General features: G+C 42.6%; 1 protein-coding gene across 3 annotated transcripts in view; it reads right to left on the bottom strand.

Moving 5' to 3' along the window:
• The window catches only part of GRM1 (glutamate metabotropic receptor 1), a 195,700-nt gene that overhangs the window by 128,841 nt on the left and 47,011 nt on the right, over positions 1–19,848 (bottom strand). For all 3 annotated transcript variants that reach the window (XM_039346855.1, XM_039346856.1, XM_039346857.1), the window contains one exon: positions 10,951–11,200. In XM_039346855.1, coding sequence (XP_039202789.1) covers positions 10,951–11,200 — 250 coding nt within the window. The remainder of the gene's footprint in view (positions 1–10,950; positions 11,201–19,848) is intronic.

Here is a 19,848-nt window from a genome sequence, read left to right as displayed (position 1 = left end):
TGATAGCCGGAAGAGGCAAAACTTGGAATGTAAAGACAGGGAGCTGACAGAGACTACCAAGAAGACGAAAGATCCAACAGGAGGCTTGAAGAAGCAAGTCAGCATAGCAGCAGACCAGAAATGGAGGCTGCGAAACCGCCCCCTCTACCCAGCAACAGAAAGCCAAAGAAAAGCATAGCACCTGCAAGCAATTAACAAGGGCCTTTGTGAGGGCTGGCGGAGGATGGAGAGGCAGGGAATTCGAGCACCAGCAGAAGAATGCAGAAAAACAAGAATATGGCCGAAGTTAAGTCAAGCTACAGCAATAAATAGAAATGTAAATTAAGAATTCATAAGAGACATAGAGACTAAGAAGATGGAAAAATGAGACTTGATTTTACCCAGAGAAGACAGAAAATCAATATAGCAACAAAAGGGGAAAGGAAGAATATACACTGTAGTCAACTTGAGTGAAAGATAAGTAAACTATTCTGTAATAAGCAACCAACTGAAGACACACAAGCTTAGTGTGGGTTCAGTTTCTCAGGAAAAATGTTAAAAGAGTTTAAATATTTTATTTATGTGTATCCCAGATTTATTACTTTTAGAAATAACTCAAGGCTACAAATATATCCAACACATCTTCTTCCTCCTATTTTTCCCACAACAACAATCCGTGGGTGGGGGTTGGGCTGAGAGAGAGTGACTGGCTCAAAGTCACCCAGCTGGCTTTCATGGCTAAGGCAGGACTAGAATTCACAGTCTCCCACTTTCTAGCCTGGTGACTTAGCCACTAGACCAACATCTGCACTCTATATTGTGCCCGGAAGGTAACTGGCAACCAAGAAGGGAAACTATCATAAGAGAAATTATATCTTCCCTGTATCTGGCACTGACTTATCCACCCATCTTATACTAATGGTAATTACTTTTCAAGGATAACAGTGAAGAACAGGAGTCAAGATTGGTTGGATGATTGTTGCTATGTCTAGTCAGCTCAGAAAATGCTGTAGTTGGTATTGTTGAGTCCTTGGCGGGAAGCAGACACGAGAAGCAGTTGAAGTTCTCAGTTTCCTTTATTCAGCGTTCAGCTTACAAGTAGATGGCTTCAGCAACTCCCAAAACCTCCCAGCTTCTTATATAGACGCTTCCCGGGTAAATGTGATACTTTTCCCGCGCCAGCACCCGCGCATGCGCACGGCGCTGGCGACAGCCTGTCTGGTCCCGGGCAGCTTTGCACCTGCCCGGGACTGCCTGCAAACGCCCGAGCCGTTTGCAAGGCTCGGGACATAACACCCCTTTCCCCCGGGCTAAAACTACTACCAACATATAATCATTTATTTTATGCAGTGTTCTGCTTCTCAGTGCTCCTATCGTTACCTGGCTTTTGTTTAGCCATCAATGTTATGTAATCCTCTAAGTATTTAGGAGACTTCTTTGCTCTCTGTGACCTTCTCAGCTCTGGGTTACTAGCATGAGTTCCCTGACTGGAGGGAGATGTGAGCCTGTTCTCCTTATTTTGCCTTGGTGCCTTCCAAGGACTGTGCCCCGATGCCTGGCCTGCTTGCTTGCCCACCGGGCTCGTCAGGCCAGGGCTTCTGTCACTTTGTGACCTGGTTGACCTGCCTAGCTGTAGACCCTCGGGCCCCTTGAAGTGATAGCCACTGCTGGGCGTCTCTGTTGAACCTCCTAGGTCCGTCCAAGACCTGTCAGGAGGCTGACCATTCCCTGAACCCCGTTCTGTGTCCGGGCTTGTGTGGGTTTCTGTACTTTCCCAAAACTCAGTTACTCCCTGATTTGGGCTAGAGGTGTTGTAGTCGGGACTTGGTTCCTCGACCACCTCCCTGTATGTTTGACCCCCTGTAGAATTTGGGGTAAGGTCAGGCCAACCTTGGGGATTGTGTGCCAGCTCTCTTGTGGGGAATGATTTGTTGGGATGCCCCCGGGTATCCTCCGTGACTGGAGTGCTGTGTGATGTGTGTGGAAAGTGAGTATGCCCCCGGGGTGACTCCCTGGCTGGAGTAGGCGTGGATGCCTGGTAGTTAGGTAGGCTCATAGAATTCTTGTTCGGAGCTCTCGCGGAACCCTGGGATGGGCCGTTTGTGGCTCCATCAGTGGAGATGGGCAGCAGCTCGTGCCCTTCCCTTTGCTCCAAAGGGTCCCCCTCCCCCCCTGGAAAAGACCCAGGAGTCTCATCTGAAAAGTCCCGCCTAGGGCGGAGTTGGTCGATGTGCCGACGCAGGACACGACCGTTGTCCAGGGCAACCTCATAGGAGAGAGGACCTGTGACCCTGGAAATAGAAGCGGGGACCCAGGTATGACCAGGCCCGTAATTGCGAGCCCAAACCGGGGCACCCACAAGTAGTTGTCTAGGTGCCCTAGGATGTGAGGTAGATGAAGGCAGTCTGTCCGGATGCAACCGGTCAAGTTTAGTAGTAAGTTGACGCCCCCAGCGAAGTTCAGCTGGGCTTCTCCCTGTAGAAGTGGACGGTGTGGTGCGATAAGAAAGGAGAAAGTCAGCCAACCTGTGATGCCAGTCCCCGTAGGTGAGTCTTTTCAAGGCGTCCTTTGTGATGCGCACCATACGTTCAGCCATACCGTTGGTGGACGGGTGGAAGGGTGCAGACGTGGCATGACGAATCATGTTAGCCTGTAAGAAAGCTTGGAATTCGGAGGAAGTGAATTGAGGGCCGTTGTCAGACACGATGACATCTGGAAGCCCGTGTGCAGCAAAAATCCCCCTCAGTACCTGAATAGTCTTTGCAGTGGTGGTGGAAGAGACAGGTACAACCTCAAGCCATTTTGAATGGCTGTCAACAAGGACAAAGAAGAACTGGCCCTGAAAGAGCCCAGCGTAGTCAATGTGCACCCTAGACCATGGGGACTGCGTTTCCTCCCATTTATGCACGGGAGCTTGGAGCATCTCTGGGCGAGATCGTTGGCACAGGTGGCAAGCATGCACCTTAGCCTCAATATCCTTATCTAAAGCAGGCCACCACAAGTGGCTGCGTGCAAGAGCCTTCATACGAACAATGCCAGGATGACCCTCGTGGAGGGATTCTAAGACCCTAGTCCTCATTGAGGTGGGAATGACAACTCTGTTTCCCCAAAGCAGACAACCCTGAGAAAGGGAAACTCGTTTCTTTTGGACCAGAAACTCTGAAACTCAGGACTAGGGCAGTGCTCAGGCCAACCGGACAAAACCCAGGAACGGACACGTGAAAGTGTGTGATCTGTACCTGTTTCAGCGGCAACATCCCTAGCACAAAGAGGGAGCTCGGGCAAGGCTTGGATTGATAGAATGTTGACAGCTGGCGCAGGGTCAGCTTCTACTACTGGCAGAGGCAATCTACTGAGGCCATCAGCATGGCCCATTTCTTTCCCAGGCTTGTGGAGTAAAGAAAAATCATATGCAGACAGAAAAATAGACCACCTAAGCATTCTAGGGGAAATGATTTGGGGAGTCTGCTTACGTGTGGTAAACAGTCCCAGCAGAGGCTTATGGTCAGTAAAGACCGTGAAATGCCTGCCATATAGAAAATCGTGGAATTTTTTAATTCCAGCAACAACAGCCAGAGCCTCCCTGTCTATCTGAGCGTAGTTGCGCTCAGCAGAAGACAATGTTCTGGAGTAATATGCAACAGGAACCTGAGTTCCATCAGACCTGAGGTGGCTCAGGACAGCTCCTACCCCGTAAGGGGACGCATCACATGCGATGCACACAGGAAGAGATTCGTTGAAATGTGCAAGTACACTGTTAGAAGTGAGCAAGGCCTTGACTTTGTTAAAGCAAGCCTCATGTGTTTGTGACCACTGCCACACTGCTTGTTTGTCTAGTAGCCTGTGAAGAGGCTCAGCTACACTAGCTTTATGAGGAAGAAAAGAATTGTAGAAATTCAGGAGGCCCAGGAAGGCCTGAAGTTCGGCCTTGGACTTTGGCCTAGGTGCTTCTAAAATAGCTGTTAGTTTGGATTCAGCAGGGTGAATCCCAGCAGCATCAATTTTGAACCCCAGAAATTCAGTAGAAGGCACCCCAATCTTGCATTTGTCTTTTTTGAGCTTGAGGCCTGACTTCCTGAATCTTAACAGAACAGCCCTTAGCCTTTCAGCTAGAATGTGTGTGGAGTCTCCTGCAATTAAGACATCATCAAAGTAGGGGCAAACCCCTGGTATACCCGTAGTGTGTTTTCCATTACGCTTTGGAAAATCCCAGGAGCGACATTCACTCCAAACTGCAGCCTTTTTACCTTAAAGGCTCCCCTGTGGGTCACAATAGTCTGAGCTATAGCAGCATCATCATCAACAGGCAGCTGTTGATACGCTTGAGCTAGGTCAAGCTTTGCAAAAACGCGCCCCCCCTTGAGGGAGGCCAGAATATGACTGACCACAGGAACAGGATAGGCATGTTGCTGCAATGCCTTATTCAGAGTGCATTTGTAGTCAGCACAAATGCGAATGTCCCCATTTGCCTTTAGAGGCGTGACAATGGGGGTCTCCCAAGGACTGGAATCAACAGGTTCTAGGATTCCCTGTTGAATCAGTTTGTCTAACTCAGTGTCAATTTTACTCTTTAAAGCAAAAGGGACCCTTCTTGCTTTAATTCTAATGGGAGTGACAGTGGGGTCTAGCTTTAAGGACACAGGGGGTCCTTTGAATGTGCCCAGCTGGGGGCTGAAAACATCTGCAAATTCTTTGCAGACTTCCTGTAGGTTGAGTGTTTGTAAACTGTTGAGTCCTGTGACGTGTATCCCCAGGGCCTCAAACCAATCGAGTCCTATGAGACTCGTTCGTTCACCCCCTACTACTAATAAGTCTAGTGGACCTTCAAAACTCTTGTATTGCACGTTAAGGGTGGCCTCCCCCTTAACACACACTCTTGAATTTTGAAAATCTGTTAACACAATGTCAGAAGGCCTTAACTTGGCCTGAGTTCCACTACCGGAACAAATCTTCCTAAATGTATGCAAGGAGATAATTGAAAAGGCAGACCCTGTGTCTAGTTCCATAGATAATGGAACCCCTTGTAGCTTCACCTTGAGTGACAGCTTTTTCTTAATGGGCTTGTGTGTGCCTGTCCTAAGGATGCTTCTTCGCGAAGCGCAAAACCCTACCCTATTCTGGCTGGGGAATCTGGTACCTTTCAGGCGCAGTTCTTCCTGAGGTTGTACCTTTCGTCGGCCCAGACACACAGCTGCAATGTGTCCTTGTTTGCCGCATGCCCGGCAGGTAGCGGAGCGGAACTTGCAGTCGGTTCTCCTGTGGCGACCTCCACAGCCGATGCACTTGAGCGGAGCTGAAGAGCTTCCCTTCTGTTTTTCTTCCGTCGTGGGGTGGAGACGGTCGACTTCCTTGTCCGGATCCTCCTCGGAGTTTCTTTGGACGTCTTCCTGGTGCACGGATGCAACCTCTGGACTGTTTCTGATCGGCCGCATGTTCTTGACAGCGCCGCCTGCTGCTTCTTCTGCGGTGACTTCCCTTAAGGCATCTTGGTAGGACAATTCTTCTTTAGCGAAAAGTCTTTGTTGTAGATCTCGATGCCTTAACCCGCACACGAATCGGTCCCTCAGTCGTTCTTCGAGGTCTTTGAACTCGCAGTGCTTGGCGGCCTTCCGTAATGCGGCGATGAATTCTTTGGCCGACTCACCGGGCCATTGATCCCTCTGCTTGAAGGTGTGGCGCCATGCGATGACGGACATCTTGGGGTGGAAGTGCTCCTTCAGTAGCTTCTTCAGATCTGCGTAGCTGACAGACTCTACTGGAACAGGTGCTGCAAGGTTTTCTGCGATGTCGAAGGCGTCTTGACCGCAAACACAAAGCAGGGTGGCAGCCTTCAAGCTCTCTTCCCTCACTTGGTTTGCCTTGAAGTAGTTCTCCACCCTGGCTACGTATGACTCCCACCGCTCTGGATGTGAGACGTCGAATTCCGAAAGCCTTCCGATTTTCGCCATCTTCAGAAGACGGGTCTATCAGCCAGCCTACCCCCGAATGCGCACTGGATTGGCGGGTAGCTGCCGAGTCGACGCCGTTCCGCCGCTCAGGACTCACTTGGGTAAGCTTACACTTCTTCCTTTCCAGGCGGTGTAAGGCATCCCATCCTCGTCGCCAGTGTTGAGTCCTTGGCGGGAAGCAGACACGAGAAGCAGTTGAAGTTCTCAGTTTCCTTTATTCAGCGTTCAGCTTACAAGTAGATGGCTTCAGCAACTCCCAAAACCTCCCAGCTTCTTATATAGACGCTTCCCGGGTAAATGTGATACTTTTCCCGCGCCAGCACCCGCGCATGCGCACGGCGCTGGCGATAGCCTGTCTGGTCCCGGGCAGCTTTGCACCTGCCCGGGACTGCCTGCAAACGCCCGAGCCGTTTGCAAGGCTCGGGACATAACAGGTATATTACTGTAATTACAGAAACAGACTTTCTGGCACAGCCACATTTCCAAATCAGGTGACATCTGGGATCAAGCAGTCCCCCATCTTATTCCTTTGCACCATTGTTTATTTCTCCTTTGTTCAACTTACTGGTAAATCATTCCAAAAGACATAACTCTCACTGTGTGGAAGGTTGCTTCTATCAACTTTTATAACTTTTGCTGCTATCCCAGCACCATTTTAAGATCTTAAATCTGGGCTGAAGTTATGATACTATTAAGAAGGTGTAAAACTTAGGTTCACATCTTGAGTGGAGTTTTGTCTCTTTGTTCCACAGATTGCGGATGGAGTTGTCAGACCAATGTGTCTTGTGTACGCAGCTTCAATCTTTGTCTAAAAGGAATGCAAGCACTATCCTGCATTGAACATAAAAGCATAGCCTAATCCTCTTGGGAAATCAGTATAATCCTAATAAAACCTATTTGTATTGTTCTTGATTTATTGAAAGCCAACAAAAGTCAATAACACTCACACAGGTGGGAAGCTCTGCATGAATATTTTTGCTGGTGATTGGAAAAAAACAACATTTAAATTAATTTCCTATAGTAGTTTGGATATTTCTTCACAGCTCTTGGTACTATTAGACTGAACTTTTGTGTAATTATTTTTATATGAACTTATTGAAGGTTTCTATTTTTAATGAGGTTCATAGGCCTTCCACGTTACTCAAATGTGTTTTCAGATCTCATTTGATTTGGGGCTTCTGTAATTAGATGGTTCTTTTTATTGTCATTGTATCCATACTTTTTAGATAGTATTGAACTGGCCTTGTTGTTCTCTAAGAATCTATCAGGATTGGGGTAGGCAATTAATATTGCCAAATAAATAAATATAAGAGAAGCTGTCACTAAATATTTCACTGGTTCTTCTGTGAAAGATGTCAATGCGTTCCTATGATCCAAGGAACTCAGTGTATTACATTACAGATTCAGTTCAAGGACATCAGAAATGTATTAATGTAAGAAAAAATTAATCTTATTGTATATAATACAGATAGGGAAATTTGGAGAGAGGGGTTGCTCGGACATGGTGTAGGGTTTCCTGCCCGAGCAGGGAGTTGGACTAGATGACCTCCAAGGTCCCTTCCAACTTTACTACTATTACATTACCCCTGAATTGTATCTGAAGAGGGATGAGAGGGAAGAAAGGAGAGGAGAGAGAAAAGAGTAAAGGAGGGGAGAAGGAAGTAGGAAGGTTGGAGGAGGAGAAGTGGGGAGAAAGGGTAGGAGAGTGGTGAAGGAAAGAGAAGAGGAGAGGAAGAAGAGGGAAGTAGGGAAGAAAGAGAAGAAAGGGAGAAAGAAGGTAGAGAAGAAGGATGTGGATACAGTGAAAGGGGAAATGGGCGAGCAACACCAAAAGTCATGTGTACGTATTTATTTCATTTTATTAAAAGTATCTTATATATAAAAATGTAAAAAGAATGTATGTTAACATTTGATAAATATCACGATATATCTATGGGGGAGAGTTTGGGGAAAAAAAGAAATGTCAGTATTATTTGTCTTCATATCAAGTTTCTGTTTAAGAAAAATAAGGGCTTTTATTAAGATTAGCCAAAATATTATTTCAGTTATTAAAAAAACAGATTTTGCCAGTGTGAAAAATGACATCGTAATTTGTCTTGTTAATATGTTTACTTTTCAGATTTTGTGACTTCTTTCAGTTTGTCAAGCAATTTAAAAAGCAGTTTAAGCTTTACATGACAGCTCCTGTCTGAGCTTGCAGCACAGAGGTGACACTAAGAAACTTGTAAAATTTCAGAGGAATATTGGGTGGGTGGGTGAGAGAAAGTTGCTGTCCTTTCTTCCAAGCTGTACATTTTCTTCTTTTTTCTTTTTTTTTTAATCATCTTACTATAGTTATGAAAATGATATTGTTACAGATATATCTGTAGGCATGAATCTATACATTTCAAAGGAATTATGTGGAATTAAAAGCAGATGAAGCCTCCTCTTTTAATCTCTCCTTTGCTGACTTATTACATAAAGTGACATGAGGTGGCACAAGACAAGATAAATTAAAGAAAGATATGAGAAAAAAAAATAAAGGAAGAAATTGAAACTTAAACAGGTAGATTTTTGAAGTGAACAATCATACACTCTCCCTGGTAGCATGATATCTAGATGCATGTTTTTAATATACAAGGGAGAGAAAGCTTATAAATGTCACTGAACTGTAAAAGAATACTTTAACTTCTCTTCCCAAAGCAGTCACTGGAGAGTATATAATTACAACATTATATACTTCCTTTTTGTCCGTAATTCCCAACCTTGGGCCTTTCAAAGATGGCATGTTTGAAGGAGAGAATATCAGTTTTTGAAGGCATATTGGGTGCCCATACAGATGTCTGAGTGGAAGGAAGGAAGGAAGGAAGGAAGGAAGGAAGGAAGGAAGGAAGGAAGGAAGGAAGGAAGGAGAAATATATTTACATAATTCAGCAGTTTTTGCAATTGTTTAGGGAAGGCGGAGAATTGCTCTTACGACATCTGCCACTAGGTTTATGAATTAAATGTGCTGGAGGAAAAAAGTGTTTACTTAAAATTTCTTCCCCTTATTTTGACAGGCTTCATGGTACTTGTACCTGCTGAAAGGAATACTCTAAGCTTCCTATCTTTACTATTCTCTTTTTTGACAGCTCAGTCTACCACTCCTGAGAGCAGGGATACATCATTGGGCCCATAAGAAATGGTAAATTGAAACAGTGACAAGTTGAAACCCTCAGGCAGCTGGAAGAAAAGGAACAGGTATCTGTGGATGATGTTTAAAAGGTTTAACAAGTTCTACCGTTGACACAGATTGCCAAATCCATGATATTTTTGATGACTAGCAATAGGGTTGTCTCACCTGTACCTATTACCTGTGGAATCATCTGAAACAACTACTTTTGCTTCTGCTTTTGCCTGAAAAGAGGAATCATCCATATACTTGACTAAAAATCTTTCTCACCTCTAGCTTAGCCCAAAAGGAAAAATGCAGAAATGGATCTTTCCTTGTACTAAAATACACAACTTTTCTCAAACATATTCGGAGTTTTCCTGCATAAATATAATTCAATTATATTTCAAGTTGCCAGTTTTATTCAAATAAAATACTCACGGCGTTCAAGATTAACTGCATGTTGGAAATATTATCAAAATGTTTTCATTTTGTATGTATATAATTTTTCATTCCCTGGGAAACCTTTTTGCTCTCATGATATTTTTAATACTCAAAAATATAGAAGGATCTCTAATTATGACACGTGTTTTCAGTTATTGGATGAAGTAATAAAAGAGCTTCATTTCTAACTGAAAATATCCATTTTATTAATTTTGGAGGGAAGAGAGAAATATAGACCAATGTGATTATCAAGCACCACACAGCTGGCAAGTTCAGTGAAGCAAGAACTGCATAGATTTCAGTTAGTCATGCTAGCCTGGGGTGGATATAGAATTTTGGACATGGCAAAGACAATAAGCCATTGAAAATGAAACATTTGGAGATCTTTCTGTAGGGAGATGTGTAAAGAAGAAGAATCAGTATTCAAAACCTGTCAGCTCTTCACATTAGACCAAGTCAAGAAGCAGATACCACAAGAAATAGTGGAACTCTATTAATTTAGGGCAAAATAACAGATTCTTGAAAGCCTGCAAGTACTTTGCCTTCCCTCCCTCTTAAATCAAAGAGAATCAATCTTGAGTTTCTTTCTCCCACTGTCTTGTTTTCCCAGACAAAGCTCATGTTGTCTTAATGGTTGCCACGTATTTTCTCCAAGGTCAATTCTGTCCTCCTCTATTAATCCACAACATATGTCATAAAGTAATAAAAAAATTCTTACATAAAGTAAGATCTTACTACTAGCTCATGATGCTTCCTTTTGCCAGAAGGTGTTTATGTAATCCATCTTTAGTACTCAAGTTAGCACATTTTGTTCATTTATGCAACCTGTCCAGAGAACGTTGATTGGTTTTAAAATTTGCTCTGCTATTTTAAGGGCAAAGTGAAATGGAAATTATCTTCAAAAAATAATGTGAGGTGTTTGTGATACAAGAAATGGAAAATAAGCCTAAACTGTGGTCTTGGTGTTCCAGAAGAGTTCTTACTTCTAAACTCTAGATCAGTGGTTCTCAACCTGTGGGTCGGGACCCCATTTGGGGTCAAAGGACCATTTCATGGGGGTTGCCAAACAACGCAGTCCACCATTTTTTCCCCTTTTCCTTAGCTGTGCTACTCCCTTTTATTCTATTGGCTTTTGAAAGCCAATAGAATAGACTCTCTTGAATAGAGTCTAATTCTATTGGCTTTCAAAAGCCAGTAGGAATTGTCCAAGCTGTCTCTGCCCTGCTGAGCCCGCCAAAAGTCCCATTCTGCAAACAGTGTTGCACCAGTTGAGTAGTCCTCGACTTATGACTGGTTGAGTAGTCCTCAACTTACAACCGGTTGGGAATCGCAGCATTAAAAAGGCTGAGAACCACTGCTCTAGATTTATAGCAGTAACAAGCTCAGTGGTTTCACCTTTCTTCCTCCTCTACATCCCGATATCACAGCAAGCAAAGGAACATGACTTACCTCCCAATCAGTAGAAGCTCTCTAAGAACTCCCAAGCGTCTCATAGCCATGAGGATTCCCCTGACAGTCATTCCTTCGCAGAAACAAACCACAACTCTGGCCTTTGGCAACCTGTCCCGGAGCTTCTGTAACAGCTTCTCAAAGTTTTTTTCTCCTGCATTGCTGTAGATCTTATCTGAATGAGCAATACAAAGGCCTTCCTGTGCAGCCAGTTCCTTGAAAGCTTCCATGCCACTTTCTCCATAGTTTCCTAAACAAAAGGGAAAAATAAATGAGAATATTTGTAGCTCAGGTTTGACCTGGGGGTCCTTGGTGCTCTCTGAGCTTGTTTGTTTTCTTGCAGATGTTTCATTACCCAAATTAGGTAACACCATCAGTGCTGGTAAGGAGTACTGTTTGCTGACAGTTTATCTTCTAGTGGCTTGCCTGTCAGTGTTGGTCAGGGTGGTCTTGGAGATCTTTGGTTGGGTTGTTTGCTGTTGGCTTCTTTGGCAGTTTCTTGATTGGGACATTGTTTACTTGATTGTTAATCTGATGTTAACTTTGGAGGTAATCTATGCTGATTTGGCAGCTGATTGCTGGTGGAGAGGTTTTTGGGTCTTTTTGTTCCTTTTTGGCTGATAGTCTCTTTTACATAGTCTATAGATGTTGTTAGTGTCTATGTATCTATTGATGGCTGATTTGTCAGTGTGCCAGACTTCTAGAAATTCCCTGGCATTTTTGGACTTGGTTTGGTCTAGGATGGTCACATTTTCCCAATTGAAACTATGGTTAAATCTGTCTATAAGTTGTGAAATTAAAGAATTTTCATCATGTCTTCTGACTGCTAGTTGATGTTCGTGGATGCGTTTTGCCAGTCTTCTGCCGGTTTGTCCTACATAGTGGTTGTTTCTAGAAGTCTGGCACTCTGACAAATCAACCATCAACAGATACATAGACATTAACAACATCTATAGACTATGCAGAAGAGACTATCACCCAGCCCCAAAATGAACAAAAAGACCCAAGCACCTCTCCACCAGTAATCAGCCCTCAGATCAGCATGGATTAACTCCAAGGTTAACATCAGAACAAAAATCAAGTAAGCAATACTCCAATCAGAAACTGCCAAAGAAGCCAACATCTAACAGCCCAACCAAAGTATCTCTAAGACTACCCCCACCAATACTAACAGGCAAGCCACTAGAACAGTGGTTCTCAACCTTTCTAATGCCGCGACCCCATAATACAGTTCCCCATGTTGTGGTGACCCCCAACCACTTATACATCACCGGGTGCCAGGGGCATGGCCAAAGAAAAGGGGGGAAAATGGCAGACAGCCTTGTTTGGTGACCCCGTGAAATGGTCGTTCGACCCCAAATGGGGTCCTGACCCACAGGTTGAGAACCACTGCACTAGAAGATAAAGTGATAGAAAACTGCACTCCTCACTAGCACTGATAATGTTACCTATTGTAGTTTGTGTAACGAAATGTCTGTAAGAAAACAAGCAAGCTCAGAGAGCAGCAAGGACCTCTCATAAGGGAAAAAGGTTGTCACTATTATTTCCAATGACCAAGGTTGTCTCTGCACCACCCACTGCATAAATCATAGCTGATTAAAACAATTAAATCAACCAGATAATTCACTCCTCTATAGTTTGAGACCTAGGGGAGCAGCACTTTCTAATCCAGGGGTATCAAACTGCCAGTCCACAGGCCGGTTGCATCATGCGGAGGTCACGCCCATCCCAGCTCCGGCAATATGAAAAAAGTCACAATACATCACAACACTTCACATGACATGACGAGTTTGACATCCTTGTTCTAATCTAAATCTTCTTGGCCAGACAGCATCGGCTTCATCTCTTCCATCTCAGAAGGATCACAGAGACTGTATTGCTCAAATTATTTTATTACTATCATAAGAGCAATGACTGGAAAGCAAAGGAGGCAAACAGGAGGAAAAGGATTTTTTTTTTCCCCAGTTAGCATTACTTTATTTTTACTTAGTCTGAGACTCTGGCACTTCCAGTCTACTTGAAAGGAGAGGTTAGCATTCCATTGTTAGCAGACCCTGAAAGCAAGAATTTGGGGAAAAGGACATGAAGGTTAACCAAAAGCAAGATTTTGCTCAGGTCTTGTTAATTCTGTGGAGACAGAAATCAATGGGGCTGCCAGCTATTAGGGCACTAGGAATACACAGTGAAATGCGAACAAAGACTGCCAATATTCCAAGAGGCCCCATTCATCTCTTTCTTTGTAACTGCTGTTGCAACAGAGCATTTTTCAAGGTATTGTTTCACCTGGCTTAAAACTTGCAAGTTTGCTCAGCTGTGCTTTTTAGCTTTGTTTGGCAACCCTTCAGGCACCTTCAGAAGTCTTTGTTTTGGGAAATTGCCTCTCCCTGGTTTCTTTTGGTGTGAAATTAATAAGAGCAAAAGCAATTTTTATGCTTTTTGTGGAGCTTTATAGAATGAGTGGTATGGCTTTGAGTCATACTGTTGCTTTTGCATTTTATTTATAAGTGATTTCCTTCCTCTTATGCTCCCAAGACTTGCTGTATACTTGTAGGTAACTTAAGAACACTCAAGAGAAGAAAGTGATACCACATGGAAAGTATTCTCCCCTGAAAGACACAGAAGCTTTGAAATTTATCAGAAAATTTTTTGCACTCCTAGTAGTAATGTTCCTCATGTTTCTGTACATGCTCACAGATTAGGGAAAATACCTATTTCCCTCCTCCCCAATACTTACCTATCCACATTCATTCAAGCATTGTGCTTGCAGCTAATAGATAGATTGAGACAAAGCAACTAGCCCCAATTTTCACCTTGCAAAATTCATAACTGAAGATCTGAACCAGGACAGCAAAATGTAACTGACCCTGGAGCTCAGACTGCCCAACCCATGTCCTCTTTGAGATAGAGCAATAGCAATAGCACTTAGACTTATATACTGCCCCATAGTGCTTTACAGCACTCTCTGGGAGGTTTAAAATGTCAGCATATTGCCCCCACAATCTCATTTTACTGACCTTAGAGCAGTGGTTCTCAACCTGTGGGTTGGGACTCCATTTGGGGTCGAACAACCATTCACGGGGGTTGCCAAACAACACAGTCTGCCATTTTTTTCCCCTTTTCCTTAGCTGTGCTACTCCCTTTTATTCTATTGGCTTTTGAAAGCCAATAGAATAGACTCTCTTGAATAGAGTCTAATTCTATTGGCTTTCAAAAACGAATAGGAATTGTCCAGGCTGTCTCTGCCCTGCTGAGCCTGCCAAAAGTCCCATTCTGCAAACGATGCCGCAAGTTGTCTGCAGCGAAGGCGAGCTGTCTGGAAGTTTCCACCCCTCCCTGCTGAGCAACTACTAAAAATGTAAGTAAAAGAGGGCCAGGACTGGGAGGTGGGAGGCCGGCGGGCTCAGGGAGGGTTGCTGACGTGCGTGGGGCCCGGCGGGTGCCTTACCTCCCTTGGGCTGGGCCAGCTAGTGGCCCAGCCGGTGGTTGGCCTGCGCCGTCTCTGCCGCTTGCCAGCTACGACTTGGCCGGCACAGGGGGTGGCAGCACGCATGCACGGTGCTCCCGGGCAGGGAAAGTCCTCAACTTACACCTGGTTGGGTAGTCCTCGACTTATGACCGGTTGGGGGTCGCGGCATTAAAAAGGTTGAGAACCACTGCCTTAGAGTGATGGAAGGCTGAGTCAACCTTGAGCCCCATCAAGATCAAACACCAGGCTGTGGGCAGAGTTTGCCTGCAATGCTGCATTCTAACCACTGTGCCACTAGGGCTCCTACATCCTGAATTTCATTTCTAAGGCCCTATTTCTAGAAATCATTCCCCTGAATTCTAGGAACAACTCAGGAAAAAAATGATTTGATTTCCAAATGATTTCTGAATAATTAGAATAGTACAGAACAGTTCATCATCCTTATCACACCTTAATGGCAAGATCTTTTTAAAAGCCTTCAACTTTCCACATATGTATTTTATAATCTGAACCTTAATCTCTTACACACTGCCAGAGAGAGGTATACTCCAGTTTCCTTCTTTTAAATCTTGTCATTTTGTGGGACCTAGGAAGTGTACCTTTGCTGTAATTGCCTTATTCTTTGGAATAATTTCCTCTCCACCCAATGTATGACAGATTCCCCAACTCTTCAGAAATCTGTTAAGACTTGACTTTTCCCCATATGTTAAGGGCCATTTGAGTGATAGTCCTCTTTTGATTGTCTTGCTATCTGTTTGGCCACCATTTTATATTTTGTATTTATATGTTGTGCTTGTCTATTGTTGTATGATTTTTTTACAGTGTCATACAGTCATGTGATTGTGATTTGCAATCTTCCCAAGTGCCTTGTGACAAGCAAAGTTAATCGGAGAGTGAAATTCACTTTACGCCTAAGTGATTCACTTAATGATTTTCTGATTCCCTTAACAACCATGGTGATTCACTTAATGATTGCCATAAAAAGATCATAAAATTGGACCTAGCCACATCATGACTTGCTTAATAACTGCATTGCTTAGCAACCAAAATTCTGGTCCCTGTTATGGTTGAAGATTGCCTGTAAGCACCATGCAACAATGCTGTTGAACAAATGTAGATTTCCAGTGCTAACATATCTTTGGTGATTTGCTAGGAAAAAGGCATTATCTTATTTTTGCCCAGCAACTAAGGCAGAGACTGGATTGGTTTGCACATTAGTTTTGTCAGTATGAATGTTATTCATATAAATCCATATGAGCACCATCTAGTGGGCAAAATATAACCATTAGGTGGAGTTTATTAATACTGTATTACTAGAGAAATACAAGGTGAAAGATTTATATGACCTGAGGAGAAATCAGAGTATAATTTTATTATTGTTGTTTCTTGTACAGTCAGCCAAATATTTAGAATAAATTTGGCCTTTTTATCCACCTACTTACTCAAGAACCTGGGATAGGCAGATGTGAATGTTCGATGGTGTTAAAGATATTGTCTCAGGATAGAATCTGTTCCAAGTAAAGCTGCTTTTTGCAGTTGACTGATGGTGATTTTGTCAATGTCAATGATGTTCAAGTGATGCTCCAGATATTTTGGGTTTGCATTCAAGGTACCACCTTTGCTTTCTTTTGCCACAGTCATTCTGCTTCTATTTGCAGATCCAGTATGATTAAACCTCTGGCATAGCTCCCATTCTTCTCAAACAAGCCCCACAACCACATCCAAGTAGTGCCTCACTGGGAGATTAATATAATTGTGTGGTTCATTGCACAGTCAACCAGATGTTTAGACTGGATTTGGCATTTTTATCTATCTATCATTATTATTATATTATCCCACCTTTTTATTTACATTTGTTGAACTCAAGGTGGCGAACATACTTACTATTCTTGCCTCCTATTTTCCCCATCACAACAGAGGTGGGGAGTGGGTTGAGAGGTGGATTGGGCTGAGAGAGAGTGACTTGCCCCTAGTCAACCAGATGGCTTTCGTGCCTAAGGGAAGCCTTTTCTGCCTCTCTTAGACGTGAAAGGAAAAGAGGATCTTTGGGATCTTGGCTTTAATTATTCCTGTCTTTTAGGATTTCCAAGTGGCTCAATGGCTCTCAGAGTGCTAATGACCAGATGACTGCAAAGAAATACAATCCTTCCATTTCCCCCCCACCCCCACCCCCCAGTGATGGAATTCAAATATGTGAACAACCGTTTCTCTGGGTGGATGCCGCTTCTGGAAGTCCATTCTGGGCCTGGGCAACAAAAAATTAGCTACTGGTTCTGGCAAACTGATGTGAACTGGCTGAATCTCACCACTCCCCCCCCACATCCTGTTAGAACCTATCCTTCCATTCCCTCACCATCCAGTCACAACTGATGAAGCTTTTTGGATGACAGGAGAAATGTTTTTTTCTTCCTCAAGGAAAAAACAGTCCAGTTGCCTTTTAAAAAAGCACCATTGAGAGTCCCAGTCTCCTGATTTCTAGGCCAGCACTTTAATATTCCATCAAAACTAGTTGCTGCTGGCATTAATATTTTCAGCTTGTCAATTGCACAAGGGATTGCATAGATTTGGGACATCAGGATTGTGTTAAATGTTAATTTCACCACATCCTGATCTGTAACATGGGGCACTTTCCTTTTCTTGATAATTGTTCTGAGGTAAGTTATTTGGGATCTTGGCTTTAATTATTCTTGTCTTTAGGATTTCAAGCTCCTTTAATCAGTGTTGTTTTACGCCATTTTCTTTAATTCCTTAGCTACAAATTTAAAGCTTTTTTTCTACCTCTTTTTGGTATACATTTAAGATTTATATGGCGATTGTAAACATATATTCATGAATGTATCTGGTAAAGTGAGATGATCCAGTATTACGGTATAAGAGTGCATTCTAGAGGACCATGCTGAACATCATATTAAGACAGCAGCTCATAAATAATAATTGAACATATTCAGCGCTTAATATTTGGCAGTTAGGATTTCCCTTTTATGTTTTGGTAATAGAAATTCCTGTTGAAAACTTTTGGGTGTGTAGTTAGGGAGTGAAACTACACATCCAGCAAAGTTGCTCATGTAACATGCAAAAAATAAAGGAACTTCTGGATAGTTCACTAATTTTGGTTCTGAAAAATTATTTGGCATGGTTATTGTCCTTTAATAGTAACACATTGCTGTTTATTGGCAGTGCAATATGCCAAAGTATTACAATCCTGCATGAATTAGTGTTAAATGGGTCCTGCTCTTACAAAATGTTTAACTGAGTCAATGAAGTGCTAGGGTGTAATAGAAATATCAAAAGAGGATCAATTGACCCAATCCATTGACTTGAGCTGCAACTCTCCAGGCATCCTTTAGGTGCTAGCAAGACAAGGATTTTGCATTCATTTGGATTTTTGAAATCCAGATCTGCTAGTTGTACTTCAAGGGATTAGCTATAACTCTATCCAATCTTGAAAGGCTAAACTAATTTTGTCAATTGGACATATCCTGAGAACAGCTGACCTTGAAGTTAATTTATCATGAAATTAAAATCAAGTCTAAGGAAAAAGCCTTCTGAAAGGGACCTTTCTAGATACTTTATGATCATCCTGTTTCCATCTCCATGACTATGTAGGGGAGTGAAATAGAAGCAGAAATGGGACTTCCGGTTTGACGTCGCAGTGTTATGGACACAGGAAGATGGGGCTCTGTCTTCCGCTTTTGATTTTGCCCTGCTGGGGACCATAAAAAGGATCGAAAGTTGCCCCAGAGAGGCAACAAAAAAGAGGGGACTCTTGTTGATCTCAGATGGGTGTCAGACCTTCTGTTTGATCTGAGGAAGCCCTCCAAACTGGCATGTAGACAGTTAGAAACTGCTGACAACTGAAGGGAATAAGCACTAACAAGCAACTTTTAAGCAACGTGGATGAAATTGGGTGAGACTCTATCCTCTTTAAGATAATTTTAACTTTAAGATTTTTCCTGGAAAAAACTGCCTAAAGCAAAGAATCCTCCTTGATGAGAGAGGGAAAAGGAATTTCCACCCCATTCCCTCAGGAAAAAAAACATGGTGAACTAACTACTTGGAGGTAAATGGAGAAAAGTATAAGATTAATTTGGAATCCATATAGATATATAGCCTTGGAATTAGGGGACTAAAAGTGCTTTTGAGACATTTTTTAGAAAAGAGACTTGAAAAGCTTGTAATATAAGTTTGAAGCTGAAAGAAGGCATTAATGACATCTAGTGGCAAACCACAGCACTACAATTTATTATGCTTAAAGGAAATTTGGCCTGAAGCCCAGACTCGGATAAGATTTTGGGTGCCCTTGGAAACTTTCACTTTTGAAGACTGCAGCTGGAGAAGGGGAAAAAAACTCTTTGGCTACTTATCTATGTGACAGAGACAATAAACTATTTTGAAATTGGTCTGCTTGGATTATGAATATAAATACTAACTCACTTCTAGAGCTGTGCCATGGAATTATTCCCCTGTAGAAGAAACAGGTATGACTGATCGAGATGATGGAACACTTTGGATTATAAACTTTTGATTGATGAATAACTTTTATTTGTCTCTTTTCTCACTGGAAAGAAAGGATATGTTTTTCATTGGACATAAACACCTGGACTTTGCTTATATTTGTTTAGGGGAGGCCTAAGGATGGACTGACAGGGTAGCTGGATAATTTGGAGTTCAAATGACAATTGTCTGAAATTTTTTAAATCTCAAAATAGATTGGACTATAAAGACCACATCCAAAAACAAAATAGATGTTCCACACTTAGTCTTAAATGATAAAAAAACATCTCTAACATTTGTCTCCAAAGCCCCCAGCTTCACATACCAACAAGAAAATATTGATGAATCTCAGAAGAAATTCTTTCTATGTTGAAATCAATACAAAATAGAATTGTCCTAGCTCATGATGAGACTAAAAATAATGCAAAGGAGATAAAATAACAACTTTCTAATCTAAACTTACAAATTCAGAAAATGACTACAAAGAAAGAACCAGTAACCCAGAAAACAGAAGGAAAATTAGAGGAAGCAGATCCAAAGATGGAGGACCTAAAGGAAGGAATTAACAGACTCAGACAAATGAAGAATTAGAAGATGCAGCGATAATAGATATTACAATAATGCGCTATTCAGCATTCAAGTTCTTGTACAGCATTGTAGAGATGTTAATCACAGTGTTTACATGTACTTCATTGATTTTGAAAAAGCATTTGATAAAATAAGATACAGCAAACTATTAGAAATCCTGAAACAAGGGGGACTAGATGACCAAGACATCCAAATCATAAAGAATCTATACTGCATCAGGTAGCAAATGTGGGACTAGGCCAAAAATACTCAGCTGATGCAGAAATACGAAGAAGGGTCAGACAGGGATGTATTCTGTCTCCACTCTTGTTCAATATCTACTCTGAGTCAATCTTAAATGAGGCACTGGA

Source organism: Crotalus tigris, unplaced genomic scaffold (genome assembly GCF_016545835.1).
Source record: "Crotalus tigris isolate CLP2741 ecotype Arizona unplaced genomic scaffold, ASM1654583v1 scf7180000018030.5226217, whole genome shotgun sequence".
Classification (NCBI taxonomy): domain Eukaryota; kingdom Metazoa; phylum Chordata; class Lepidosauria; order Squamata; family Viperidae; genus Crotalus; species Crotalus tigris.
Note: the sequence above shows the minus strand (reverse complement) of the source record. Positions and strands in the feature narration are given on the sequence as shown.